General features: G+C 54.9%; 1 protein-coding gene across 1 annotated transcript in view; it reads right to left on the bottom strand.

The window, feature by feature from the left end:
• The window catches only part of pard3ba (par-3 family cell polarity regulator beta a), a 62,892-nt gene extending 42,264 nt beyond the window's left edge, over positions 1-20,628 (bottom strand). Inside the window, exons 1-10 of the mRNA XM_084668598.1 lie at positions 20,380-20,628; positions 16,986-17,080; positions 13,281-13,367; positions 12,993-13,118; positions 11,908-12,376; positions 11,746-11,869; positions 10,176-10,315; positions 9,930-10,058; positions 4,630-4,815; positions 2,682-2,864 (exon numbers count right to left, since the gene is read on the bottom strand). Coding sequence (XP_084524724.1) covers positions 2,682-2,864; positions 4,630-4,815; positions 9,930-10,058; positions 10,176-10,315; positions 11,746-11,869; positions 11,908-12,376; positions 12,993-13,118; positions 13,281-13,367; positions 16,986-17,080; positions 20,380-20,628 — 1,788 coding nt within the window. The remainder of the gene's footprint in view (positions 1-2,681; positions 2,865-4,629; positions 4,816-9,929; positions 10,059-10,175; positions 10,316-11,745; positions 11,870-11,907; positions 12,377-12,992; positions 13,119-13,280; positions 13,368-16,985; positions 17,081-20,379) is intronic.
• Positions 20,629-27,776: the final 7,148 nt, after the last annotated feature.

Genomic DNA, 27,776 nt, shown 5'->3' with positions numbered 1-27,776 from the left:
ATTTGTATGTTCTAGCAGCCTAGAGAGAGGGAGGAGGAAGATTCTGAGGGGGGGGGGGGGCATCCAGGCTTTTGTTCCCACTGGCATCATTAGCGCTCGCCTCGGCTCCTTACATGAGCCACTGTCACACACAGACACACACTCGCGTCAGAATCATGTCTGTCACACCGGCTGACTGCCTGTGTCAGTATGTGTGTGTGTTCGCGCAATGTGCGTATGCTTTTCCCACGGCTCGTTGCTCGAGTGAACCTCAGTCGGTCGCTCAGTGACTTACCATCCATCCATTCATCCATCCCACCATCCATCCTGTTATCCAACCATTCACCCTTCCTCGATCCATCCATCTGTCTCTCTCCTGGATCAGTGACAGCCCAGAGGCATCAAAGCAGTCAAGGGAAGACATCTTAATCCCACCACAATGCCTGGAGAGGTGTGTGTGTGTTGGGGGGGGGGGGGGGGGCAACCTACTGTTTAACACAAAGCAACTCCCCCACAAACACACGCTGTGTCCCCCTGGACCCCCTGCTCACCTCCGGGGTGAGGGGTGTGAGGGGGCTGGGTGTGGGGGTGGGCAGTTATGGAGCGGCTTCCTTAATCACGGTGCCCCGTGGTGTGATCAGATTAGGGCGTTGGGGCTGTCGTCTATAGAGACATGAACTCACCTGAACTGGCTAGCAGTAAAGACTTGAGAAACACCTCTATCTCTATTTTCCACTGTCTTTCTCTCTCTCTCTGTCTCTCTCTGTCTCTCTCTGTCTCTCTCTGTCTCTCTCTCTCTCTCTCTCTCTCTCTCTCTCTCTCTCTCTCTCTCTCTCTCTCTCTCTCTCTCTCTCTCTCTCTCTCTCCCACTGTCTTTCTCCCACTGTCTTTCTCCCTCTCTCTCTCTCTCCCTCTCTCTCCCTCTCTCTCCCTCTCTCTCTCCCTGTCTCTCTCCCACTGTCTTTCTCCCTCTCTCTCTCCCTCCAAACACAAACCACAGACACATGAGAGGTTATTGATACCAAATTCCCTCCCCCCTACAACCCCCCCCTGTTTTTGCCTAAGCCCCCCCCCCCCCCGCGCAAGAGTGGGCGGGTCAAAGGTGACATGGCCACGCCCGAAACGGGGAGGTCGCGGCCACTCAATCCCATAACCCCCCTGCCGTCTCCTCCTCCCAGACATAAAGGCAGTCCGTAATCATCCGTCTCTCCGCCCTAATAGACCCCTGTCAGGCCCCACAATGCCTCTGAATAGGGGTGATTAACCCTGCAAAGCAGCTGCCTCCATCCAGCCATCACGGCCGCTTGATGTCTTTCTTACCCCGGCGGATACTATGCCTTCAGCTCAGACGGCAGATTTACTGACCCACTACTGGACTTGCTGTTATTACCACGGTTTGCTGTGGTCTAATCATGGGCCACTACTGTCCCTGTTCCCCCTCCCCCCCCCAGTGTGGATATCCTGTGTACTGTGAAGCACATCATTTCTGTGGCGTGTCTTCCATTCCAAGGTGGTTAGCCGGTGTTTGGAGGTGGGACAGTGCTGTGGTTTGGACATGTCCAGAAGGGATGGAGAGGGAGGGAGAGGGACAAAGAGAGAGAGGGGTGGAGGGAGAGGACAGAGGAGGAGAGGACCAGGAGTTAAAGAGAGAGGGAGAGGGAGGGGGCAGGGATTGGACAGAGGTAACCCAGGAAACCCCCCCCCCCACCACCACTCAGACACACAGCATGCAGGAAAGTTCATATCTTTATTCAGCAGGGTCTTTACAGGTGAGGAGCAGGAAATGATACAAAAGTGAAAAAGAAGAAATACTGAAAATAACAGATACAACAGTTAAGTGACGTGCTAGCGTTAGCGCAGTTAGAAGCAAGGAAGACAGCCAGACAGCAGGAGGTGGTGGTGGGTTACAAACACAAAGCAGCAGGCTTGGGGTGAAGACATCTTGTTCCTAACTGTAGTGGCAATCATGGGAGGCAGCCTTAGACAAGGAAAGAGAGTTAACACACTCTGATACCCATCCACCCTCCCCCCCCACCCACCCACACACACACACACACACACACACACACACTCAGTGTGAGTCAGAGCCCCCCAGAGAGGCCGAGGTGGTTGTGTGTGTAGACGTAGTTGGTGTATCGGTGTGTGTTTCTGTGGAGGTGTCCAGGTGGGTCTCCGTACATCAGCCCTGCCATGGCGCGGATGCTGTCGGCGTATCGCGAGTCCTGCGCGCGGACGTAGGTGTGGACGTAGGTGTGCTCGCGGAGGTCCTCGTGCGTGTGCTCGCGCCTGTGCGCGTGTTCGCGGGTGTGGTTGCGTATGTTGTCGTGCATGTACTGATAGGCCGAGTACCTGCGTGGGCCCTGGGCGTGGGCCGGCCTGTTGTCGAGCGTGTGACTATACAGGTCGCCCAGGGTGTGACTGCGCGCGTGTGCTTGCGCGGGGGCACCGGGCGCGTGTGTCCGCGTGTGCGGCTCGCCGCGCTCCCGGGGGGGTCCCGGGGAGCAGAGACCCGGCCGGCTGTGAGTGGCGTCCAGTGCGCGAGGCGGGGGGTCCCCGGGCGCGCGCCCGTGGACCTCGGCCTGCGTGTATCTGGCCCCCGACCCCGGGCCGTCTGTGCGGCGGAGGAGGGGGCCGCGGGGGCCCGGTTCGGAGGCGCGGCGCCGGAGGAGGGTCTGGGTGGGGCGGCAGGCGTCCGGGCGTACCTGGTTGGGGTCGGGGTGGGGGCGCGGGGAGGCGCGGAGCAGCACGAGCTGGATGGTGCCGCGGGCCGTGCCCTCCCACGACATGGAGTGGCGCAGCGTTTCCATGGCGGCGTGGTTGGAGTGGCCCAGCAGGGGCTCGCCGTTGACGGCGACCAGCTGGTCGTTGACGCGGAGACGTCCATCCTGAAGAGAGACGGAGAGAGAGAGAGACGGAGAGAGAGAGAGACGGAGAGAGAGAGAGAGAGAGAGAGAGAGAGAGAGAGAGAGAGAGAGAGAGAGATAGTGTGTGTGTGAGAGAGAGAGGGTGAGAGACAGAGAGCGAGAGAGAGAGGGGGGATGAGAGGGAGAGAGAAAGAGAGAGAGAGAGAGAGAGAGAGGGGGGGGGTGAGAGGGAGAGAGATAGAAAGAGAGAGAGAGACAGGTAGAGAGAGATAGTGACAGGGAGATAGTGTGTGTGAGAGAGAGAGGGTGAGAGACAGAGAGAGAGAGAGAGAGAGAGAGAGGGGGGGGGTGAGGTAGAGAGAGAGGGTGAGGTAGAGAGAGAGAGAGAGAAGTGCAGAGACATTAATGGAGTGGCCTCGACAGGCTCTAAATCACCTGTAAGTGTGTTAAATTGCCAGGCTGTTTGAGTGGGATGACAGAATGTCTCTCTGGGGGAACATAGAGGGAGAGAAAGAGGGGGAGGGAGAGAGAGAGAGTGTGAGAGCGAGGGACAGAGTCAAAAACTAAGTGAGGGAGCGTGTAAGAGAGATAGAAACACGCACGCACGCACACACACGGAGGAAAGACCACACGTGAGTGACGCTGCTAAAGACTCCCCAGTGTCTGCAGAGTCAGCAGCCATTACGGCCAACACTGACCTCTGACCTGCCTCATTAACCAGGCCTGCCTGGGATGACCTCCCACACAGCCGGGCTCCAACCAGGACACACACACACACACACACACAGGGTGAGATCAGCGTCTCTCTCTTCCCCTGCCTACTGATAGTGTGGCAGCAGCACTGGGCCCAACCATCCCTCCCCAGTCGACGGCACCACGCTGGATCATTAGCCGGCCTCTTTACAGCTTTTAATTAGCATTCCTGGAGCTCCAGGCAGGAGGTTCGGTCGACAGGGGACTCTCTCACACACGCATTCTCAGCCTGTGCTAAATAGCGCCCAAACTTTTTCTTCACTGCCATCCCCTGCCTGGAGTTTCCGTTGCTTTCGCTTTCTTTCCCCCTCTCTCCTCCCTCTCTCTCCCCCAGTCTGTCTCAACTAGGCTTTCTTCATCCCCGCCTCTCTCTTCTTCACAGCATCCCTTGCATTCCCCTCCTCCTTTGTTCCCACTATCTGCTGCCCGGTTCAGCAGAGGTGCTGGAGAGGAGGGGGGAGATGCTGGGGCGATATGCAGGTGCAGGAGGTGACAGATGTGGGAGTGGGACACACGGCTTTGACTGGGAGCTGCTTTGGGGACTCTCTCAAGTGCTTCTGCTCCCCTGATCCCAGTGCAGCCCTTATCTACACAGGGACACTCCACTGCGGCGCTGAGAGAGCGAGAGCGAGAGCGAGAAAGAAAGAAATAAAGAGAGAGAGAGAGAGAGAGAGAGAGAGAGAGAGAGAGAGAGAGAGAGATACTTGGCACTTTGGACATGGCTGGACTGAGGGCCAAAGTGGAACCTTCCAGAAAGCCCTTGCTCCTCCATCACTTCACTCCCCCTGACCCAAAGTCTTGACTGAAGCTGGTCAGGGCAGAAGGGTCAAAGGTCAGGGGGACCCAAAGCAGATGTGGGCAGCCTTCCCGACCGAGGGGAGGAGTTACATGAGTTATAAGTCAAAGAGAAATGAGAAGATGGAGAGTTTGCTGTCACTGGAGACCATCCAGAGAGCTGTGGTATGTGTACAGGGGGGGGGAGCAGCTATCTGGAAAAACAAACAGACAGACAGACAAACAAACAAACACACACCTTGTACGCGGCCCCTCCGTGGATGATGGACTTGATGAAGATGCCCAGGTCCTCGCCTGTCTCCCGGGACTTGTTGCCCTTCAGGCTGACGCCCAGCCCGGCCGAGCCCGTGTCGTTGAGGGGCACCTCCAACACCAGCTGCTCCTTCCCGTCCTCCAGAACCAGGGAGCCCGCCTCCTCCCCCTTCTGGTGGGGGACACAGAGGCGGAGGGGGGCGTGAGACGCGGAGGGAGAGGGGGAGGAGAGGAGACGCGTGGAGAAACGGAGGGAGACGGAGAGAGATGGGGAGGGAGGAGAGAGAGAGATGGGGAGGGGGGGGGAGGAGAGAGAGAGAGAACGGTTGAAAAAGAGGGAGATGGAGAGAGATAGGAGAGAAAGGCAAGGGGGGGTGGGGGGTTGAGGAGGTGAATACGAGAGGAGTCATTTGGGAGAAAAAGAAAAGAGAGAGAGAGCGGCCGAGAGAGGTTATCCCATTTGACCATGAAAGGCGCAGACGTCGTGCGTGTGTTTTCTAAAGGAAACATAATAACCTTTTCAAACCTCCTTTTGCTGCACTATGGGGGGGGGGGGATGGGGGCAGGGGATCATTTAAAAGTAATAACCCATCCCAGAGGTACCCACTTTCCCCATGCAACCCCTCTGCCCATGTCTCTCTCGACATCTCCCCCTTAGACTACCATGCATCAGTCCTCTACCTCTATTACCCCCTGCCCTCCCCCCCTTTCACGTGAACAAAACGACCCAGGGACGAGATTCTACTCCGAAATGAAAAAGTGAGAGAAAGGAGCAACGACGACAAAAGAAAATGTCTGTCATTACAGCGGAGCGATGAAAACGCCGGGGCCCTGTCGCCAGGGAAACGGGGGCTGAGGGGGGGGGGGTTGAGGAGGGGGGTGAGAGGAGGTGCAGCCTCCCTCAGTCTGCACCTCCCTTTTACTCCTGAGGAGGGGGGGGGGGTGGGAGGTCGATGGGCTGTGTGCGTGTTTGTTACAAACTGTGTCGGGCGTGTGTGTGCTCCGATGCGTGTTTGTATACACCACGTGACATTTCAATCCTCAACTGCCTCTCTGGATGTTGCTGAAGGAGGGGGGGGGGGCGGGTGGAGTGCAAAAAATGATCACGGGCACACACACATTTTCAGCATGCATGACACACACACACACGAACACACTACTCCAGCTTGGGGCTGAATAGATGCTCTGGTCGGGTTATTGCGACATCCTTGCATCAGCCCGAAGTCTCCCCCCCACCTCTCTGTTCAATAGAGACGGAGGGAGGTGCGCCCAGAACCACAGACACACAGGGACCATGAGAGCCAACCAAGGCCTCGTCACACACAGCAGTCAGTGTGAGAAACCAAGACTTGCCAGAGACCTCAAACAGCCCGGTTGCCTGGGGCTCTCCGCCCCTGGCAGGGAGAGGTGGGGGAGAGGGGTTAGCCTGGTGGGATGGGCCCTTCGTGCAGAACCAGGAGGGGGGGTGTTGTCTTATTAAGAACCCCATCGTCCCCCAACGAGAATGGTCGGCAGTATCTTGAGGATTATATCAAGTCGCCAGTAAAGCCTCTGTGACTCTCCATTTCCTGCTCTGGACTGTGTGGAGTGGGGGGGGGGGGGGGATTCTCAACCTCTGAGACAACTGGATCGTATGGCAACCTGGGAGGTTCAAAATACCCCTCAACGCAGGCCGAGTTTGGCCAAATCCAAACCCGGGAGGCCTTGGGGAATTCTTCAGGATGTTAGGGGCGTCTGACAAAAACAACAGCATCATCACGCGGGTTTACGCGCGGAGGCCCATGAGTCATAAGGAAAGCAGAACCGGGCTTTCAGGACTAAAACAGGCTCCCTCGATGCTGTGGGATACACACACACACACATATCCTAGGTGGTCTGAGCAGACACACACACCCGCGGGCACACACACACACACACACACACTCTAATATCCCCTAATGCTCTCCTCAGGGGCAGATCAGGACCCTCCTTTTCTGAGCCCTGTGGCTGGTACAAGACTGCTCCTTGTCTCCTCTGAACTTAACTAGCTCTCTGAGAGGTAGTTACCCCCCCCCCCCCACACACACACACACACACACACACACACCACCCCAACAGCCAAATGAGAAGACAAAAGGAGCCTTTCTACCCTTGCGGGGGGGCACGGCAAGCGATTACACACAGGCTCTTTTGTCACTCTGGATTCTAAACTGAGAGCTTCAAAGCGCTGGATTAGAGACGAGAGCGACATTCAATTAAGATGGGATCTTTCTCCACGCTCTACCGGCAACGGCTACCAATTAATCGCCTTAATGTCTGTCTCGGCCCCCGAATCGCTCGACTCTACACCTTTACCTCAACCGGAGAAAGGAAAAAAGGAAAATTGCTGATTGTTGGGATAATTTGGAGGGCCTGTGTGTGAATGTGTGTGTGTGTGTGTGTGCACCCATCCATGAAAAAAAATGGACTCCACCGTGGGTATAAATACAATGGAGGACCGACAGAGGACAAACCAGACAAACGGTCCCATCCCAGCGCTGGGACGCACCGCACCGAGGTCACCTCCCTTCCCGCCGCCCCGACCTCACTTCCTGTGGGCTGGCCTGTCCTGCCGGCGTGTCTTAGGTCAGACATGTGTGGGGTGACCCCCTCCATCCTGTCATCCATCTACCCCCTGCACCCCCCACCCTCCGCTGGGCCACATCAAGGCCCTTCTCAGGGCCCCCCCGCCCCCCCAGCCCGCCCCCTCGCGCACACGGCTGCTGAACAACGGGGCCCCCTCGAACAATCCAGTCTGCTGTTGCCTTGGCTCACCTGCGTGTGCGTGTGGGAACCATTGATCACTCTGGCTCTCTGGCTCTCTCTGGCTCTCTCTCTCTGTCTATCTCTATGTCTCTCTCTCTTTCTCTCTCCGTCTCTCTGTCTCTCTCTCTGTCTCTCTCTCTGTCTCTCTCTCTGTCTCTCTCTCTGTCTCTCTCTCTGTCTCTCTCTCTGTCTCTCTCTGTGTCTCTCTCTCTGTCTCTCTCTCTGTCTCTCTCTCTCCCTCCATCTTTCTTTCGGTCTTTGTCTCTGTGACCGGACGTCCACACCAGTCCCACAGTCCCCGTGGTGACTGCCTTGAGTCGTTAACTATGTCAACAGCTCAGACACGGGAAAATCCAGTGACCGTGGTGTGTGTTTTACACCACAAAAGAGACCAGGGGTCTTTTTGTTCCTATGTGTGCGATGCTGTGAGTGTGTATGCGCGTATGTGTGTGTGTGTGTGTGAGAGAGAGAGAGAGAGAGAGAGAGAGAGAGAGAGAAAGCATGGGATAGTGTCGGCCCTGATCTCCCTCAGGTGACATTAGTCTGCTGTTGACCCGCCTGACGGATGACTACTGTATCACTAAAGGCTGTTGTTCTCTTTCATATGGCTGGAAGGAAGGAAGGCCATTAAAACACACACAATCCACTTCCCCCGACACAAAATGGCGGATGTGACATTCAGTAATAAGACGGTAATGGAGTTATTGTGGCTCTGTGCCGTGCACCGCATGCGGCTGTGGTGTGGTTAATGGTGAGTGATTGACAGTTACGGTCTGAGCACATCACGTGGTGACAAAACCCGGCTTGAAGACGTGATATCCCGGGCACGCTCATAAATATTCACACAGTCCACGCACACACACAAACACACTTTAAAGAAGAAGCAGATGGCCACAAAGGACAATCCTCGTGTCTTCTTCTACCCAAACCTCTTGTTCTCCACAGCCGTCTTCCCTAGTGCCTTCAACACTGAACATCTCCCCCATCTCACTTCCCACTTCGGAGAGCTGAAGAGGCTAACCCAATTACACTGGAACGGAGAGAAAGCGAGAAAAAAAAAAAAAAAAGAACTCCAAAACATGCCGTCTCTTGGTAAACATGCGCTGAGGCGTGCGTGGAGGAGCGGGGAAGGGTTTTGTGCGTGGCGAGGTTTTGAGGGTGCAGCTGTGACATGGGCACGGGCCTTCTCAAGACCGCAACTAAACGGCCGAAATGCCCACCAGCATCGCTGCTCCACAGAGGAGGCGCGGGCAAAGGTGTATGTGTTGGGTGAGTGAGGGGTCGTGCGTCGGTTCGGCTGCTGCCTCTGCTCAATGCAGGGCAAGATGACTTGGGAGCTGTGTGTGTGTGTGTGTGTGAGTTTGTGAACTTGTCTCTTGGTTTGGAGGTACATCAGTCGGTGAGGCAGAGTTGCAGCAGAGATTGGGAAGGGGGGGGCCGGGGGGTGTTGCGGTGATGAGGTGGGGTGTCTGTGTCTCCCAGGACCTGGCCGGTTTAGGGGGGTGGGGCGGGGGGGGGGGGTGGTGATCGAGTTTACTCAGCTAGGGCCTGTTCAAAGCCTTGGATGTTGTGAAGATTGCGGCGCGAATCAGAGCAAACTATTTACAGACGCACCAAGTCAAGTGTGTGCGCTGCGTGTCTATTTCGAGTGCAGTGGGTGTGGGGAGGGCCTCATCCGATGTGAACATGCATCGCTCACTACAAAGCGTCGCGAGTCGTCCCCGAGCCCTTTGAAGCCGAGGAGAGGGGACGACTGCAATGCCGCGCGCGGGGGAGCGGGGCCCGCGAGGACATCGCTCCGTTTCCTGCCTCCACCCCCCCCCCAGCCTCTACCGCCACCACCTGGCCAGGCTGACCTCGTGTTTAGACTACGCCCGGGCGCCGACGGTAACACCAAGCGTGGAGGTCGCGGCGGCCCCCCTGAACCACAGGTAAGCCGACGGCCGCGTGTCCACATGCACCTCCGTGCCACTGGGAACTTCCTGGCGGGCCGCTGGGACGTGCGTGTGTGACTTCCTGTCCAGCGCTGAGTCAACAAACCCAGATAAGGACAGGAAAGGGGGACAGGGCCGAGGGAGCGTGTGTGCGTGCGTGTGTGACCACTGTTTGTTTGACAGCGTGTTTGCAGAAGAGATAAAAGAGGATCCGCTCTGGGCCGGAGCACTATGAGAGGACACTGTGAGACAAAGAGCCGGAAATGAAAGAGAGAGAGAGAGAGACAGAGAGAGAGAGACAGAGAGAGAGAGAGAGAGAGAGAGAGAGAGAGAGAGAGAGAGAGAGGGAGGGGGGTGTGGACGCCTCAGCCACGGGGACTGGCACAACAAAAGAAGGGAAGAGACTGCTGAGGGGGGTTACGGCTGTCAAGGCTCTGGGTGGGAAAACAAGAGGTCGCATCTCCTAACGAGAACCTGCAGAGCAGCAGTGTATCGGAGGGCACGGGGCGAGGAGGGTGTGCGATGTGGGTGTGAGTATGTGTGTGCAGGAGTGCGTGTGTGTTCTCACCAGCTCTCGGGGTAGGAAGATCTCCTCCTGCCTGACGACCACCACAGACACACTCTCCCCCTGCTTGGTGCTCCTCAGCATGGCCACCAGCTCCTCCTGAGTGCGGCCAGACAGGTCCACACCATTCACCTGCACGCACACACACACACACACCCACACAGAGGAAGAGACACACATGTAAGAGGAAGCACATAAACAATCTCAGTTTCCTGTGGACCCTCCAGAGCTAGCCTGGTGCCGTGTCACCTCCAGGATGCGGTCTCCGGGCTGCAGGCGGCCATCTTTGATGGCGGCGCCGCGGGGGAGGATGTTCTTCACCATGATTGGTCCCGGGCCGTGAGGCATCGAGTCTCGGGTCACCACGGTGAAGCCCAGCCCCTCGGTACCTGGAAGAGAGAGACGGAGGGATGAGAGTGTGCCCGGCGCCCCCCCCCATCCTTCACCACCCAGCCCCCACCCCTGCCTCACACCCAAGCCCCACCCAGCCCCCCACCATGCCCCGGGTTAGAGCAGCTCTGCTGGTCCGCTGATGGACGGGAGAGGCCTGCCCTGTCCTGCTGCATCCTGTCTGGGGCTTAGTGACTTCCTCCCCTGTACCTGCTGTTGGTGTGGCTGGCCCGCAGGCCCACACTGCTGCTGGGAGAAGAGGGCTTTGCGCCACGCGGATTAGGGGAGCCTGCCTTTAATTTCACGTGTGAGCAGGCGTACCAGTGCCTGGTGGAGGGGAGGGACGGATGGAGGGAGGGAACGGGGAGAGGGAGAGAAAGCGAGAGAGAAGGACAGAGTGAAAGAGAGAGAGAGATAAAGAGGGAAAGAGAGAGAGAGAGATAACGAGGGAAAGAGAGAGAGCGATAAAGAGTGAAAGAGAGAGAGAGAGATAAAGAGTGAAAGAGAGTAAGAGATAAAGAGTGAAAGAGAGAGAGCGATAAAGAGTGAAAGAGAGAGCGATATAAAGAGTGAAAGAGTGACAGCAATAAAGAGTGAAAGAGAGAGAGATATAAAGAGTGAAAGAGAGACAGCGATAAAGAGTGAAAGAGAGAGACAGAGAGTGGAAGAGAGAGAAAGAGCTGTCTTGAGATATCCTTCCCTTTCCTTGCTGCTCTCCCTGGAGAATCAGTTGGAGCTGAAGACAGACTGTGTGTGTGTGTCCCTCCTCTCTTCATGGGTCTTCAAACCCCAAGCCATGAGTGAAATGTGCCCCAGCGAGCAGAGGAGACGAAACCCCGTGAGGCGTGCTAAAGACGGCCCAGCGATGCTATCTCATGTCTGCACCTAAGCTGCTGCCACGTTCCTCAACCTCCCGCCTGTCAATCACTGGGAGAGACGTCTTTACTCAAGAGACGGGGGCGGGGGCGGGATGGGATGGGGCAAAGAGCCTACAATCACTTCTAATCCTGCAGCAGGTACATGCAAAGCAGGTAGAGGGAGAGAGGGCAATGGAGAGTGGGAGAGAGATGAATTTGTTGACAGACAGACAGAGAGAGAGAGAGAGAGAGAGAGAGAGAGAGAGAGAGAGAGAGAGAGAGAGAGAGAGAGAGAGAGAGAGAGAGGGGAAGAACAAGAGAGAGAGAGAGAGAAAGAAAGAGAAAAAGAGAAAGAGAGAGAGAGAGAGAGAGAGAGAGAGAGAGAGAGAGAGAGAGAGAGAGAGAGAGAGAGAGAGAGAGAGAGAGAGAGAGAGAGGAAGAACGAGAGACAGAATGGTAATGTCTGTATGTGGTTGGGGAAGCTCTAAAAGCCAGCCACTCCAGAACAGACGTCTCAAACAACACGGACCTGAGGAGCCTCGACCTCCACCCACGGTGAGTTGCGGACTCACCTTTCTTCAGGTCGATCTTCATCTTCCTCCCCCCTTCCTGCTGGCCAGGTTGACCAGGCCCGGGAGGCCAGCACTCTTCCTGGGCAGCGGGCTCTCGCTGTGCCCCCTGGGGGTGGGGGAGGCACTGGCGGGCGGGGTGGGGGAGGCACTGGGAGGACGCACCTCGGAGCCCTGCCCCGTCTGGGGCTCTGCTGGCAGGGGGGGCAGATAGGCCGGGTCAGGGGTCTTCACCCGCACATCTGGTCGTCTCAGTTCTGGCTTCAGGTCTGGTCTGAGATCCTGCTTTAGATCTGGTTGCAAATGTGGTTTGATATCTGGTGTGATATCAGGTTCCATATGTGGTTTGATATCTGGTTTGATATCTGGCTTGATATCTGGTTCGATATGTGGTTTGATATCTGGCTTGATAGAAGGTTTGATATCTGGTTTGATATCTGGTTTGATATCCTGTTTGACTTCCATTTTGGCTCGAACCAGCAAGGGGCTCTTGGCTTTGGGGTTGGGGTCTTGCCCCTCTGTGGTGAAAAGCTGGCCAATCAGACTCTTCTCATAACGCAGTTTGTTGGCCACAGGAAGCACCTCCAGACGCACCAGAGAAGAAGACATGGCCTGGACAAACACTTCCTGGGACCTGGGGGAAGAAAGAGGAGGTGGACGTAGTCCCATTTAGAAGGTACACTTGTTACCACGCAAACAAAAAAAAACCTCAACGGGTCGTTTGAACAGCCCTCACAGGAAGCTATCGAGGCTAACTAGCACAGAACGGGCTGCTAGTGCAGGAGCAGAGTGATCACCCTGAGCCAGGCTAGACTGGAACACACTAGCGTTAGCGCTATCAGATCAAACAGCAGGTCCCGCCTGTTAGGGGAGACATTTCATTCCAACAGAGCACAATGCCTCTCCCATTCTCTCCATCTCGCTAATAACCACTTTCCCTGCTCCCTTTGAAGTCACTCCAATGTTGCCATAGTCCTAAATGGGCCTGTTTCCGAATAGAAGCAAGTCGAGATAGGATGCGTGGGTGTGTGTGTGCGTGATAGAGAAAGACCCACAGAGAGATGCATCCTGTTATGGGGTGGTAGATGGGGTGGTAGATGTGGTGGTTGATGTGGTGCAGTGATACGTGTGGAGGACAGGAGGAGGTTAGTGGGAGCGGAGAGGGGGGGGACAAAGGCGATGTTAAGTGACTGACGGGAGGGGCCCGGACACGATGTGCGATAGCGTGGAGGTGCAGGGAGAGTACACACTGGGAGAAGGCCTTGTCCATCAGCTCCGTGTCGTTGATCCGGACGATGCACTCGTCCGTCTTGAAGAGGCCCGCTCTCTTGGCGCGGCTGTGCTCCTCCACGCCTTTGATGTGCAAGCCCAGCGTCCTGATGACGAGACACACACACACACACTTCAACACGGAGCACGGCCACGCACACTCACTGAAACGATCGTCGGCGCGAGAAAGCAAGAGCTGGGGATGCAGAGAATGAGGGTTTGATAGTGTGTGTGTTTGTAAATGAGTGTGTGCGTGTGTGTGTGCTCACCGTCCACTCAGTGAGGAGCAGTAGGGGACGATATGGATGCCGAGAGGTCCCGGGTCACCAGCCAGCTCCACAGTCCTGGTCAGGGGTCTGCAGAGACACAACAATGTTTAGTGACACACACAGTTCACACACACACACACACATACACAGTGTCCACGGCAGAAACCCATGCAGCCATGCCGACCCCCCCCCCCCCGCCCTCCCCCCCCACCAGCCTGCCTGTTCAGGTGGGGGGCAGCAGGCCTGGACGTGGGGGTGCAGGGGAGCGAGGAGCTGCTGGAGCAGGGAGGGAGGTGGGGGGGGGAGGGGTCACAGAAAAGGCCGCTCCGCTCCCACACACCCTGAAATGGATTCTCAGGGAAGGAACGGCGGCCTACTGATGCTTCACAGACCCGCGAGCAGGGGGAGCGAGGTAATGAGCTGACCTAGCTGACCGCACACACACACACACACCTACTACACTAACTACAACTAAGACCCGCACACGTCGACATGCACGTGCGAGCGCGCGCAACACTCAGCAAGCCTCTTGTCCCTGTACTTCACATCCATTTGCTGTTTTCCTGAGGGCTACATTAATAGAAACACAAATGAGCTTAAAGGTAGGTCCGGCCAAAGAGCAATGCCTGAAGGAAGAGTGGTGTGTGTGTGTGTGCGCGTATGTGTGCGTCTGATGAGGGACACAGGTGGCCTATTTATCTACCTGCTACTCAACCGCCGGACTCAAAAAAGAATTGAGCGATAAAGGGGAGGTAGCTGGAGATGGAGTGATGAGATAGAGGCTTCTCTGTCTCCCCCGCCCCGGGTTATCTGCCGACCTCTGAGTGGTGGCCTTCAAGCAGGGAGAGACAACACGGTCAACAAAGAGGGGGAGCGCCGCCTCGAAGACGCAACGGGCCGCGGAGGATAGAGGTCCTACAGACGCAATCACGAGAGAGAGAGAGAGAGAGAGAGAGAGAGAGAGAGAGAGAGAGAGAGAGAGAGAGAGAGAGAGACAGAAAAAAAGAGACAGAAAGTGACTGCGAGACAGAGGCAGAAAGCGGAAGGGTAAAAAAAGAAAAAAGAGAGAGAGACAGAGAGTTTGTGTGTGTGTGTGTGTGTGTGGGTGTAGGTCACGACCATGACTTATGTATGAGCTTCTGTATGATCATTCCTGCAGTCATTAGAGCAATGTCATGGTGATGAGTGTGTGTGAGAGCGGGGGGGGGGGGGGGGGGCGTAAGTATCTGAGGCATTAAGGTGCCAACAGTCCCCAACACATGGACGCAGCTAGCCTCGCCCGGCCTGGATTAACTCTGCTGCTGGCCTGTGATGGTGTTCTTCCCATTCACACATGGCTCCATGTCATCATATCTCCCTTGTCTGTCACTGTCTCACTGCTCTACTTGACCTCCACAGGGGTCACACAAACCCCGAGAACATTCTCTGGTGGTGCATTGTAAACAAACACACCCAATCAACTCCTTAATGGAATTCAAACAAACACTCATCCAATTTACATCAGCCTTGGCACATACACACGCGTTTACCTCGAAATTACAAATATACAAAGCTACCCTTCAATTACAGTGATTCAAAACATACACACCATATAAACACACACATGCGCGCGCGCATATTTGACTGATTCGCTTACAATCACACACACACAAATGCTCACACACACACACACACACACACACACACACAGAGACACAGAATGCTACACGCAGCCTCGCGACTCCCTCTCGGTATAACCAATTTACATTCATAAAAACAAACGCTGGCACAAACAAGCTCATCAGAGGCAGCCAGTGCTTGTTAGCGCCGGGGTAATACATGCATGCTAGACTCGCCCGCGTTAGAATCCAGCAGGAAGACAAACAAACCCATCCATTCCACTGGGGAGGGAGGGGGGAGAAGGGTGGGGGGGGGACAGAAGGAGGATGAAAAGAGCAACGTGGAGAGAGAGAGAGACAGATGGAGGAGACACTCTGTGCTGACCGACCGTACATCAGTTTCCGTGGAGCCGCCCACGCCAACTAACTAACTAGCTCTCCCTGTAGTCCGGCCCCCCCCACACACCACCAAGGGGGGGAGACGGGTTGGGGGGACATGGCACCAGAGATTCATTTGGCCCGTTAGCGCCTCGCGCAGTCGTTACTGTAATGGAAGGTCATGCTGCTTCCTACTCACAAGGCTTAGTTGATAGCAGTGTAGTTGGAGGAGCTGGGATATTCAGGAGGGTGGAGGAGCTGGGATATTCAGGAGGGTGAAGGCTGGAGGAGCAGGGATATTCAGGAGGGTGGAGGCTGGAGGAGCAGGGATATTCAGGAGGGTGGAGGCTGAAGGAGCTGGGATATTCAGGAGGGTGGAGGAGCTGGGATATTCAGGAGGGTGGAGGAGCTGGGATATTCAGGAGGGTGGAGGCTGGAGGAGCTGGGATATTCAGGAGGGTGGAGGCTGAAGGAGCTGGGATATTCAGGAGGGTGGAGGCTGGAGGAGCAGGGATATTCAGGAGGGGGAGGCTGGAGGAGCTGGGATATTCAGGAGGGTGGAGGCTGGAGGAGCTGGGATATTCAGGAGGGTGGAGGCTGGAGGAGCAGGGATATTCAGGAGGGGGAGGCTGGAGGAGCAGGGATATTCAGGAGGGTGCTTGCTGGAGGAGCTGGGATATTCAGGAGGGTGGAGGCTGGAGGAGCTGGGATATTCAGGAGGGGGAGGCTGGAGGAGCTGGGATATTCAGGAGGGGGAGGCTGGAGGAGCTGGGATATTCAGGAGGGGGAGGCTGGAGGAGCAGGGATATTCAGGAGGGTGGAGGCTGGAGGAGCTGGGATATTCAGGAGGGTGCTTGCTGGAGGAGCTGGGATATTCAGGAGGGTGGAGGCTGGAGGAGCTGGGATATTCAGGAGGGTGGAGGCTGGAGGAGCAGGGATATTCAGGAGGGGGAGGCTTGAGGAGTTGCTGTCCAGTTGGGAGCAGCCCCCCTGCAGCAGAGCTGGTGCGAATGGGCTGACGGGCTTCCTGTCACAGACTGAACCAGGAAGAGAACGAGGAGCTGTGCTCTCACATGACCACAAGGCATGCCGGGAGGGCTATTAGGGAGAGCGCTCCCTCGGGGTAGCCTAGCAGCCGAGGAGGATGGGTAGCAGTGCTCGGTTGCCATGGCGAGAGACAGACACAGAGCGTTCGCTGTTTGTGAAACGAGCTCGAAGAGAAACAACTGATACTCTACTGGACTGGAACATCAGATGAAGGATAGAAAGGACTACGCACACACACAAACACACACAAACACATACACACACCGCTCTTTAATCTCGTCTCAGCAGGAGGAGAACAAAGGAAGAGAAGGTCCATAATCCGTGAGCAGATCATTACAGCGCCCAGCCCAAACACTGATCTCTGATCTGTCTGTCTGTCCTAATGATCCACCGCGGAACACACACACACACAGCTCTCTCATCAGGACCTCCTAATAGGTATACTGAACAGTGAAAGCCCTGCTAATGACAGACGTGGAGACAGAGAGAGAGGGAGGGAGGGAGAGAGGGAGACGTAGGCTACATGTAAACAAACACGCGCTCCTGCAAGTGTGAAGCCACGACACACACATTCACCGACACGCGCACGCTCAACGTCTACGCCGCGCGCCATTTACGCGCACAAGCTGCCACACATCCAGCCAGTCGAGGTGTGCAAACGCACGCGCACACGCGCACTTACCTTGTTGTGATTCGTTTCATCTTGCCAGCGGGGACCTCAACCCGTAGTCTATCTGTAGCTCCTCCCTTTGGGTTCAGAGCATGGCTGCTGGCGTCCTGTCAGAATAAACACACACACACACAGACGGTCAAGTCTTCTGTTGACACCGCTACCTTCGCTGACCCAGTCCGCTGGGAGGCCCACCAATTAACAGCCTTCCATCCTCGGCCACGTCAATCACCTCGGCCAAAGCTCTTCAGACAAGGAGCTGCACAACAGACATGCAGGATGCCTGTGTCCCCTCCTCACCTAATCCACTCTCTCCCTTCTCTCTCTCCCCTCTCTCTCTCTCTGTCTCGCTCTCGCTCTGCCCCTTCTCTCCTCGCTAAGGTCTTATCTGCTGCCTTCTCTAGTGCCCTCCATCTCGGTGTCTCTCTGCCCGGGCGGAAGGCTATTCCGGAGTCACGCGGCACCTCCACAGCCCCGGGGGGGAACAGAGGAGCCACGAGAGGGAAGCGGAGAAACAAGACGACGCGGCTCAAACTGTTGAGGGAGATGGACGTGGACGGGGAGGGGGGGAAGAGAGAAACAAGAGAGAGAGAGAGAGAGAGCGGGAGAGAACGCCCTAAAACAATGCACTCAAGAGGAGGAGGAGGAGGGCGCACCTCCCCCCTCATTCCCCCCGCCAGTCTCATTGTGCACCCCAATCCTAATGACATTTATGGGCGGGGGGAGGTGGGGAGAGACACACACCGAACTACCTCAACGCTCACCCCCCCCTCTTGGTGCACCCCTCCCCCCACCACAGCTCTCCAGCACTAGACCCTCTGTCACACCGCTGCCCCTCCCCCGCCACTCTCCCCTTACACACACACACACATTCTCACACACACTTATCCCTAAGCCGCCCTGATAAACACACACACACACACACATGATGCTGGCCGTCCAAACAGTGACCCACTTTGGGAGCGACGGGGTGACCAGCCCACAATGGTGCTGCCCATGCTGCTGAGAGCAGAGCGGGAGCTGCTGCTGCTATTGTTGATGTTCATCCTCCCCTGCTCCATTAGCAGACCAGGGTTCACACAGCCCACGGGAGCAGGGAGACACACACACACACACACACACACACAAAAGCTGACCTGTCATCTTCGGTTGAAGACTTTGCCCCTTTTGAAACGGTCTAACCAGAACAAGACAAACTCCCATCTTTGCAGTTTTTTTTTTTTTTATAGACAGCTGACAGGCTTGTAAATGATTGCAAAAACAACACTGTGTTTTTCAGCATCTGAGCCTTTTTTCACCCCCGGTACAGGCTTGTGTGACCTAACAAGGCATGTGCTAACAGCATCCTGTGACAAATGATGTCTGTTGTCGTTCACATGAGAAATGAGGTGTGTGTGTTGCTTTGTGTGTGTGTGTGTGTTTTCACGGGGAGCATTTCTGTGGTTCTGGTACATGTCAGGCCCGTGAGAAACAGAGTGGGTGTTTGTGCGGGTGACGTGTGTGTATGGTCGAACACAGGTTGGAGGGCACTTCTCTGTGAACTTTGACCCCTTGTCCGATCCATCACAGGGACTCACAGCCGAACTGTACTCCAGGGAGCGAGGGGGCGGTGGACGGTGGAAGAAAGGGTGGGAAAGAGGGAGAGCAAGAGAAAGAGAGCAAGACACTAGGACAGAGAGAGAGAGACAGAGAGAGAGAGAAAAAGAGAGAGAGAGAGAGAAAAAGAGAGAGAAATAGAGAGAAAAAGAGAGAGAAAGAGAGAGAAAAAGAGAGAGAATGAAAGAAAGAGAAAAAGAGACGAGAGAGAGAGAGAGAGAGAGAGAGAGAGAGAGAGGAAGAATGACACTGGCATTCACCTGAGCCGTTTCAGCAGGTGTGTGTTTGCTGTCCCTGAAGTTCAGTGTGGCAGAACAATTCTATTAAGGACCAGCTAGCTCAGATTATTTTTTGTTTATCACGGGACTGACCTTAATCTCACCACCCATCTCAGAAAGAAGGAGAAAGGAGCACAGAGAAAGAGGCCCAGAGAGGAAACGTGTGTGTACGTGTAAAGGAGATAGATGAAGACAGAGACAGAGAGAGATAAAAAGAGAGAGAGAGGAAGAGAGAGAGTGATTGAGGGGTGGAGCTAAAGGAGACTAGTACAGATGGGTGGCAGAATATTGATCCTCGGAGAGAACTCTATCTGTTCAGGGGCGTGGCAGGCAACGAGGCCAACACACACCCACACACACTGCACAGCACTCTGTAATCTAATGACTACTCCACTAATGATCGGCCGACCTGTGTTACTGGTCATCAGCTAAATACAGGCGTACACTGGCTCGCCTCACACAGTGAGGAGAGATGCAGAGAGTCAGCCATGTGTGTCTCTCTCTCTTCCACACACACACACACACACACACACAGTCAGAAGAAAAGACAGCAGAGAGTGGGATGGTAATGGCAGTCCATCTCTGAAAGGACAGCACTTGAAAAGCTGACCCTTTCAAAGCCCTGCCTCGGGTCTTCAACCGCCAAAATAGTGTTTTTCTCCATTCCCCCCACCCTCCCTCTTTCTCTCTCTCTCTTTCCTCCCTACCTGTGTCTTTCTCCTTCATCATCTCTCTCTCTCTCTCTCTCTCTCTCTCTCCACTTGAGAGATGAACAAATAGTATTTGAACACAGCCTTCCCATCACGCAGGAAATAAACATGCTGTCCTGTCTAGCTGGACCAGGGACAAGAGCACGGACCCCATAGACCCTAGGAGCACATCACCACCTCCACAGGCAATCACAGCCAAGCACATATGGCACATACTGCGTTTGTGTGTGTGTGTATGTGTGTGCGTGCGTGTCCGTGTATGCGTGTCTGTGCGTATGTGTTAGTGGGCGAGGGCAGCAAAAAAACACCATTTGGCGGTGAGGGCTCAGGAGCAGGTATTAGAGAGGACCTCAGGTGCAGTTTGCTCTAAGAAATAACAACAAGCCCTGTGATAGGAAATGAGACCACAGGGGCTGAGAGAGAGAGAGAGAGAGACAGAGAGAGAGAGAGAGAGAGAGAGAGAGATAGAAATGGAACAATAGGGAGCGAGGCATGGAGGGAAGAGAATGAGAGAGGAGTAGTGGGGGGGGGGGGGGCAGGGGGGGGGGGCACAGGTACTTCAGGAGATGGAAACAACCCTGGTGATGTGGGGAGCGTTCCTCCCAGAAACAGAGGACGAAAGACGGATAGTTGGGGGAAAGTTAGGGAAAGTTGAAGGGTTTGAGTGCAAACACACACACACACACACACACACACACACACACTGGCCTCTAACACGTGAGAAGAAAGACAGTGGATAGGTGTGGTGACCCCTAAGGAGGCCTAGCCTAGCTAGATTCTTGCTGAGGTCTGACCATCAGGGACCCTGGCTGTGTCTCTCACCGTATCTGCTGCCCGGCTGCTGTGGTGCTCGCCAGGCTGGGGCGACGGCGTGCCCGGGGGAGGGGTCGTCTCCAGGGGCGGGGTCTTCTCCAGGGGCGGGGTCTTCTCGAGGGGCGGGGTCGTCTCCAGGGGCGGGGCCGTCTCCAGGGGCGGGGCCGTCTCCAGGGGCGGGGCCAAGGCGGAGTCACTGCTGCTCCTCACCAATAGTGGAGTGTCTGGGGGAGGGGGGAGGGTCAGTGGCGCTTCCATTCGGTAAGGACAGTTTTCACTCTCAAGTCAGTGATGGGCAGTAGCTTCGCTACTTGTAGCGACGCTACTAGCTTAACTACATTTGTCAGTAGCTTGGCTGTAACGTCGCTATTTACAAAACCAAGTAACTTTTCAGTAGCTAAGCTCTTGTATTGATCACGTAGCGCAGTAGCGTCCTTGAAAGCTAATATCTCCAGGACACATCTGAAAAGCAAAGCACGGGAAAAGCATCTCACATATCCTGTTCTGCAGTTCACGTTACAACCTCACGAGAGCTGAGTAGGAGCAAGGGCTATGATCGTCTCATCTCCACTCACACAGTGCCTGCGCTGCCAGTCTGACTAGATAACAGCAATTGTGTATTAACATTTTGGATTAGGCTATTGTTCAATAAATACATCTGAACATATTTTAGCCTTTATCTGGCTGACAATTGTGTTGATCACTAAAATTGCATTGACTTGGCATGCAGTTGTTTTAACTGAAAGTAGCTACTAATGTATCAAGCTAGTTTTGACAGATTTTTGTAATTTAACTTGCTACATTTTTATGAGTAGTAGCTTCTGTGTAGTGAAGCTGAATTTATTGTTGAGTAGCTAGTAGCTTAGCTCACTACACATATCAAGTAGCTTGCCCATCATTGTCTCAAGTGATTATCAGCATTACAAAAACATGATTCCAACTGCTAATTTATAAGCAACTACTCTCCCTCCCCTCCACTTCCATTGCACCCTTCCATCTAACCAGCTGGTCCCTCCAGACGTCCCTCACCCCCCTCCAAACCCCTTACCTCACCCTGTCTACCCTCCCCCATCCGACAAAGGAGTAGCTCTTCCCCAATTAAGCCATTTCCTGCACAGCGTTAAAGTTCTGTGAGGTGTGAGGTTCACAGCTCTGCTCAGAGCCAGGCGGGGGGTGGAGAAGGGGTGGAGGGCGACGTGGTCTGAGGAGGCCTCCAGAGCTCAGGCAGCAGGGTGAGCCAGCCTGGGGAATCTCCTGATGGGCTGGGAGTGCAGAGCTACACAGAGATGTTTACAGAGCAGTCACACACTGCACACTCCTGAGAGAGACAGAGAGAGAGAGAGAGAGAGAGAGAGAGAGAGAGAGAGAGAGAGAGAGACAGAGAGAGAGAGAGAGAGAGAGAGACAGAGAGAGAGAGAGAGAGAGACAGAGACAGAGACAGAGAGAGACAGAGAGAGAGAGAGAGAGAGAGAGAGAGAGAGAGAGAGACAGAGAGAGAGAGAGAGACAGAGAGACAGAGAGAGAGAGAGAGAGAGACAGAGAGAGAGAGAGAGAGAGAGACAGACAGAGAGAGAGAGGGAGATGGGGAAAGGTTGAAGAGGAAGTAAAGAGTTTTCCCTCGGATCTCTGCCATCCTGTAATCAATCTCTTTCCTAGGTGAGGTGATTGGGGGAGGGGGGGGGGGTACTGGGGCTGCATGTTACAGTCACGTGATTGTTTGGAGCCAATTAAATCAAATCTACTCATGATTCTTTTTTACTCATGTTCTGGGCATAAACCAGCAGCCAGAGAATACTCCTCTTCTGCTCCTATTTCAGCTTCCCCAGGGCACTCCCAGGACACCATGCCGCAGAGGGAGCGTGTGTGTGTCTGTGTGTGTGTCTGTGTGTGTGTGTGTGTGTCTGTGTGTGTGTGAGAGACAGCGCCACAGGCAGGGTGGTCTTGTCTCACCACGATCAATACAGCGCACAAGCTGTGGGTGCTCATGGGACGATGTGATAAGGACTGCCTTCCCTTCCTCCGGACCCCTGGCTGAGTTTGTGTGTGTGTGTGTGTATTAGGAAAGTTGTATCTATGTGTTTATGGGAAGATGGGTGTGTGTGTGTGTGTGTGTGTGTGTGTGGGTGAGAGGAAGATTGCGTGTGTGAGGACGGGTGTGTTTGTGCAGTCCGGCGATCGATGTGGGCCTAATCATCCCACCAGGGGCTCAATCGCACTGTTCAAACCTGATCCTCACACTACTGAACAACTGCTATTACACACACGTACACACACACACACACACACACACACAGCCCTGACACACAGGCCTTTCTGGTGGAGCGGGCATGGAGGCTGTATGACTCAACAGTTCCCTTTAGCCTGCCATTGGCTAAGCTTACAGCAGCAGTGTCTCGAGTCAATGCTTTAACCACGTCATTTACAACGCCACAGCTTCCTGTGCGATGCCACCAACGAGTGCCCCCGCAGGTGTGGGGGTCTAACACGAACAGGGCAGCGCAACGTCGGGGGAAAGTCCGGTGTGTACGCTCTTTCTTTCTACGGTGTGAGTCTCCCTTGTCTCTCGTCTGCTGGTCATGTGTGTGTGTGTGTGCGTGTGTGCGTGTGTGTGTGTGTGTCTCTGTGTGTGTGGGGCGGGTGGGCAGCTGTGTGTGCAGTGATAACTCAGCTAACTGTTGATCTGGTTAAGTGACAAAGCCCTCACAAACACCAGAACTCACATGGCTTCCCTTACATATTCATGGCTACGGCTGGATGGTTTGTGTGCGTGTGTGTGTGTGTGTGAGCGTGTGTTGTTGAGGGAAGGCCTTTTGTGAGGGTGTGGAGGTCTGGATAACAAAAGCAGCTTTATTGAATCGGTCTCACTCTTATGGGGGGGCTCCACGGGGTCACGTCATAACTAAGTTAGTCAGGGTCCAGCTAGGGAGAGAGGGGGGGGGGGCAGGCAGGAAGGGCCCTGTCTGGCTGAAAAGGAGGCATTGAAATGAATTCACGCTCTGCTGGACCCTGGGCATGCTAACAGGCTACAGTGCTAATCCACTTAGTGGAGGAGCCATAGCAGGAGAGCTGGGGGGGGGGGGGGGTGGGGGGGTTAGTGACCGACCGTGGCCCTCGGCGCTGAGGGGGGTTGCTGGGGTGTGGTTGGAGGGGTGAGGGTGTGGGTCAGGGACTGGCAGCTGGTTGGTGGTAAATGGTGGGATGGGGGGTGGCAGAGAGAGGGGGGCGGGGAGAAGAGGCAAAGGGGCGATACTGGGTCAGTGAAGGGGCTGGCACTGTGACATTGGTTACCCACCAGCTGAGATAATGAGAGGGGCGTGTTGTGGGGGGGTTGGAGAAATAAAGGGAGAGAGGGGGTTGAGAGAGAGAGAGAGAGAGAGAGAGAGAGAGAGAGAGAGAGAGAGAGAGAGAGAGAGAGAGAGAGAGAGAGAGAGAGAGAGAGAAAAAGAGAGAGAGAGAGAGAGAGAGAGAGAGAGAGAGCTACTGCTTAGAAAAGAGGGATGCAGAGCGGACTGGAAGAAATCCCGAAAAAGAACATGAGGTTGACTGTCGACCCGTCACGACTTTCGACACAACTTCAACATGTCAGCTGTCACCGCGATTGTCACGGTGTTCATACAGCCCGCTGACACGTCACACCAGGGCCACGCGGGGTGCGTGACATCTACAACGTCACAGGCGCCACTCGGTGCGTCTCTGGTATACGTACTGGCTTTGAGGGTGCTGGCGGTGACCTCAATCTCGCCGTGTTCCATTGGCTGCAGGGCGGCGAGCAGGGGCTCGTATGAGCCTGAGTCGGGGCTGGACGTGTCCGTGGAGTCGCTGGCTGCTGGGCTCGCTGACGCCACCCTCTGGACCTCCTGTTTCTCAAACACAGCCACCAGCTGGAGGATGCACACACACACACACACGGTTGTGTTAATCTTATGGATCGGATTCAGGTTTGCATGATATAGTGCAGCTATATCATCAGACATGTGTCTGCACACACACACGCACACATGCGTGCGCACACACACACACACGTGTGCACACACACACACCCACACAGTGATAAGAAGCCATTCCTCTCTGAGGCTTTGTGTGATTGATCTGCCCTGCAGCAGAGCCGGGCCTGCCTCTGGCAGAGATAGAGAGAGGGCGTGGCTGAGAGGAATGGCGGGAAACAGAAAGAGTGAGAGAGCGAGAGAGAGAGAGAGAGAGAGAGAGAGAGAGAGAGAGAGAGAGAGAGCGAGAGAGCAGACAGACAGACAGACCGACAGACAGAGTGACAGAACAGAGAGACAACAGCCTGCTACTTCCACACGTCTTACGCACCGGCAGGATCCAGCCGTCTCCTGTGTTCCGTGCCAGCACGCCAGGTGCATACCAACCACACACACCCAATCAGTCCAGCACACTCATCTCTCCTCCAGTCCCATTTGTATTCATGCAACACAATCCTCTGATGAGGCTAAAACCGCAAACATAGTTCATCACCGCGTACGGCACGCACGCACGCGCGCACACTCCAGCCAACAGGATATGAGGTGTGTCTGTAAGGTATTAATAGACAAATGAAATCTGACAACAGAATCAGAAGCCGTCAAACACAATGAGACAGCTGTCTCCAGGAGGTGAAGAAGGAGGGGAGAGGAAAATGAGAGTGAGAGAGAGAGAGTGAGAGAAAGACAGAGAGACAGAGAGAGACAGAGAGTGGGGGTGAGTGGAGGCCTGGACACGCTGTCTTGGCGTTTGATGAATTAGTGTTTGGTGGCGTGACGCTCTCATTAAATGGATTTGGCATCGGAAATGACCACTTAATGAAAGAGAGAATGAAGCCGAGAGCAGGGAAAAACAAACAACGGAGAAGAAAGAAGTGGCTACACACACACACATGGACACACGCTCACACAACGAGCGTGCACGCTCACACACACACCAGGAGAGGGGTTAGCAAGGGTGTGCGTGCATGCCAGTGTGCCTCTAAATCATCTGCATCCATAGCTGATGTGCGAAGGCAGAAACAATAAGCAGGGAGAGAGGGGAAGGAGAGGCGGAACAAACCATCCATCATGCTTCTGCCTCAAACTCCCATAATCCAATATCCTGGACACCTGGACAGCCCGCCAGCACACCACTCGGGCCTGCTCCCCCAGTCTGCTGGGCGGGAGGGAGGGAGGGAGGGAGGGGAGGAGGGAGGGAGGGAGGGAGGGAGGGAGGGAGGGAGGGAGGGAGGGAGGGAGGGAGGGAGGGAGGGAGGGAGGGAGGGAGGGAGGGAGGGAGGGAGGGAGGGAGGGAGGGAGGGAGGGAGGGAGGGAGGGAGGGAGGGAGGGAGGGAGGGAGGGAGGGAGGGAGGGGAAATAACCAGCTTTGACGGAGAGAACACACCCAGGGAGTGATGGATGGAAGGATGGAGGGATGGATGGAGGCCTTTCTGCCTCTGATTTCTTTATCTTTATTTCTTTCTGATTTCCCACTGTCTCGAGCTCGCTCTTTATTGCTGCCTACCTCCTTCTCTTGCTGATAGTGTCAGCCAGGGGAGGAGCTGAAAGGATAAGAGAGGAGAGGAGAGGAGAAGAGAGTGGAGGAGAGGAGAAGAGAGTTGAGGAGAGGAGAAGAGAGTTGAGGAGAGGAGAAGAGAGTTGAGGAGAGGAGAAGAGAGTTGAGGAGAGGAGAAGAGAGTGGAGGAGAGGAGAAGAGAGTTGAGGAGAGGAGAAGAGAGTTGAGGAGAGGAGAAGAGAGTGGAGGAGAGGAGAAGAGAGTGGAGGAGAGGAGAAGAGAGTTGAGTAGAGGAGAGAAGAAGAAAGTTGAGGAGAGTTGAGGAGAGAGATAAATAGAGGAGAGGAGAGACAGGAGATAAGGAGCGTGACAGAAACACTGACAGCCAGAAACCAACAGGAGGCTAAAATGTCATGTGAGCTAAAGGGTGCTAAGCAACCCTGGGGGGTGCTGACATCTGCTGACACGAGCCAAAAAAGGTGCTGACACATGCCAAAGGGGCGCCATGGCTCCAAACACTTTGGGTTGTCTCGAAACTGACGATACCGTTACTGGAACTCAGGCTCACTGCTAGGCTTCTTCGCTAATGAAAAACACCCCCTCCCCCCCCCCCCACCCCCCCAAACATTCACTTGTGGAACGTTAGCTTCTAACTGGACAAATCGGTCAGCCTCCGTCTCCACTGCGTTTGGTATTCCAGAAAAGCGAGGTGGTTGTTATTCCTGCTGCCTGCCCAAGGAGGGACGGTGATGTGGGCCTGGGGGGGGGGGGGGGGGGGGCAGGCCTGTGCTAGTTACCAGAACCACGTGCCCCATGCTAATGAGCAAGCGCCGGTTGTCGTGGTGGAGAGGCCGATGGGCGGCCCTGCAGAGGGCGCTAGCGAGGGCGTGCTGGTCGAGGGCGGAGCATGACTCGACATGTGGAAGATCCTTTGGCACCTTCACCCTTCCCACAGCCGAGTCCAAAACTTCACCCTCAAATCATAAATAGCGAGGATGTTTGTGTGTGTGTGTGCGTGTGTGTGCGTGAGAGACAGATTGTTTTTGGTGCGTGGAGCCAGTCTGAGCCTCAATGGAAGAACACGCACACACAGATGAATGGCAGTGTGGTAGCAGGGGCCAGGGCAGTTGGTGTGGTATGGTTCATTCTTTTCTGACCCAACCACTGCAGTTCTTTGGATATAGTTTACACACAGACATGTTCTCTCACACACTATACAATATAACTTATAGCAATAGAACATACTGACACATACACACACATACACACGCACACTGCATTCTCTGCAAACAGACAAACAGTGCCACCTAGCAATGAATACAGTCACTGCAACTTCCACATGTCCAAACACACACCACAAAGCCAGAGCACAATGCCCCGCAACAACCTCCCTCACACGCACGCACACACACACACACACACACACTTTCCCAATATCATCTCCTTTCTCTCTTTAATCAATCCATTTTTCTTCTCTCTCATCCCCTCTGTCGGCCGTGGTGTGTTTGCGCGACACCACTGTATTGAGATCCTTGGCTTTTGTGTGCTTGTCATTTATCTTAAGAGTCCCCCTCTTCCTCTTCCTCTCGCTCCCTCCTTTGAAAGGGGGATGCATAATTCAGCAGGCGCTCACTGCATCCTGACAGTAGTGTGGTAACCCAATCATCTCTCGCTCTCCCTCCCTCTCTCCCCCTCTCTTTCTTCCCGTCATAAAACTCTACCTGTCAGAAGTCGACAGTACCTCCGCGTGGCTTACAGTGGGACTCCTCTTAGACACGGGTTCAAATCTCTCAGAGAGACTCACGCGTGTCCTCTAAACCTCTCAGTTTCCCGCCCAGCAGCCCTGCCCCGGTGCACCAGCTTGGCCTCCAGCGTGGATTTACACCGTTCTGACGACGTGGACAAGCTGCTCCTTAAAATAGATGGGA

The sequence above is a fragment of the Hypomesus nipponensis genome, chromosome 12 (assembly GCF_054491055.1).
Source record: "Hypomesus nipponensis isolate SF chromosome 12, ASM5449105v1, whole genome shotgun sequence".
In the NCBI taxonomy this organism is placed as follows: Eukaryota; Metazoa; Chordata; class Actinopteri; order Osmeriformes; family Osmeridae; genus Hypomesus; species Hypomesus nipponensis.
The sequence above is the reverse complement of the archived record's forward strand: the minus strand, read 5'-3'. Positions and strand labels throughout refer to the sequence as shown.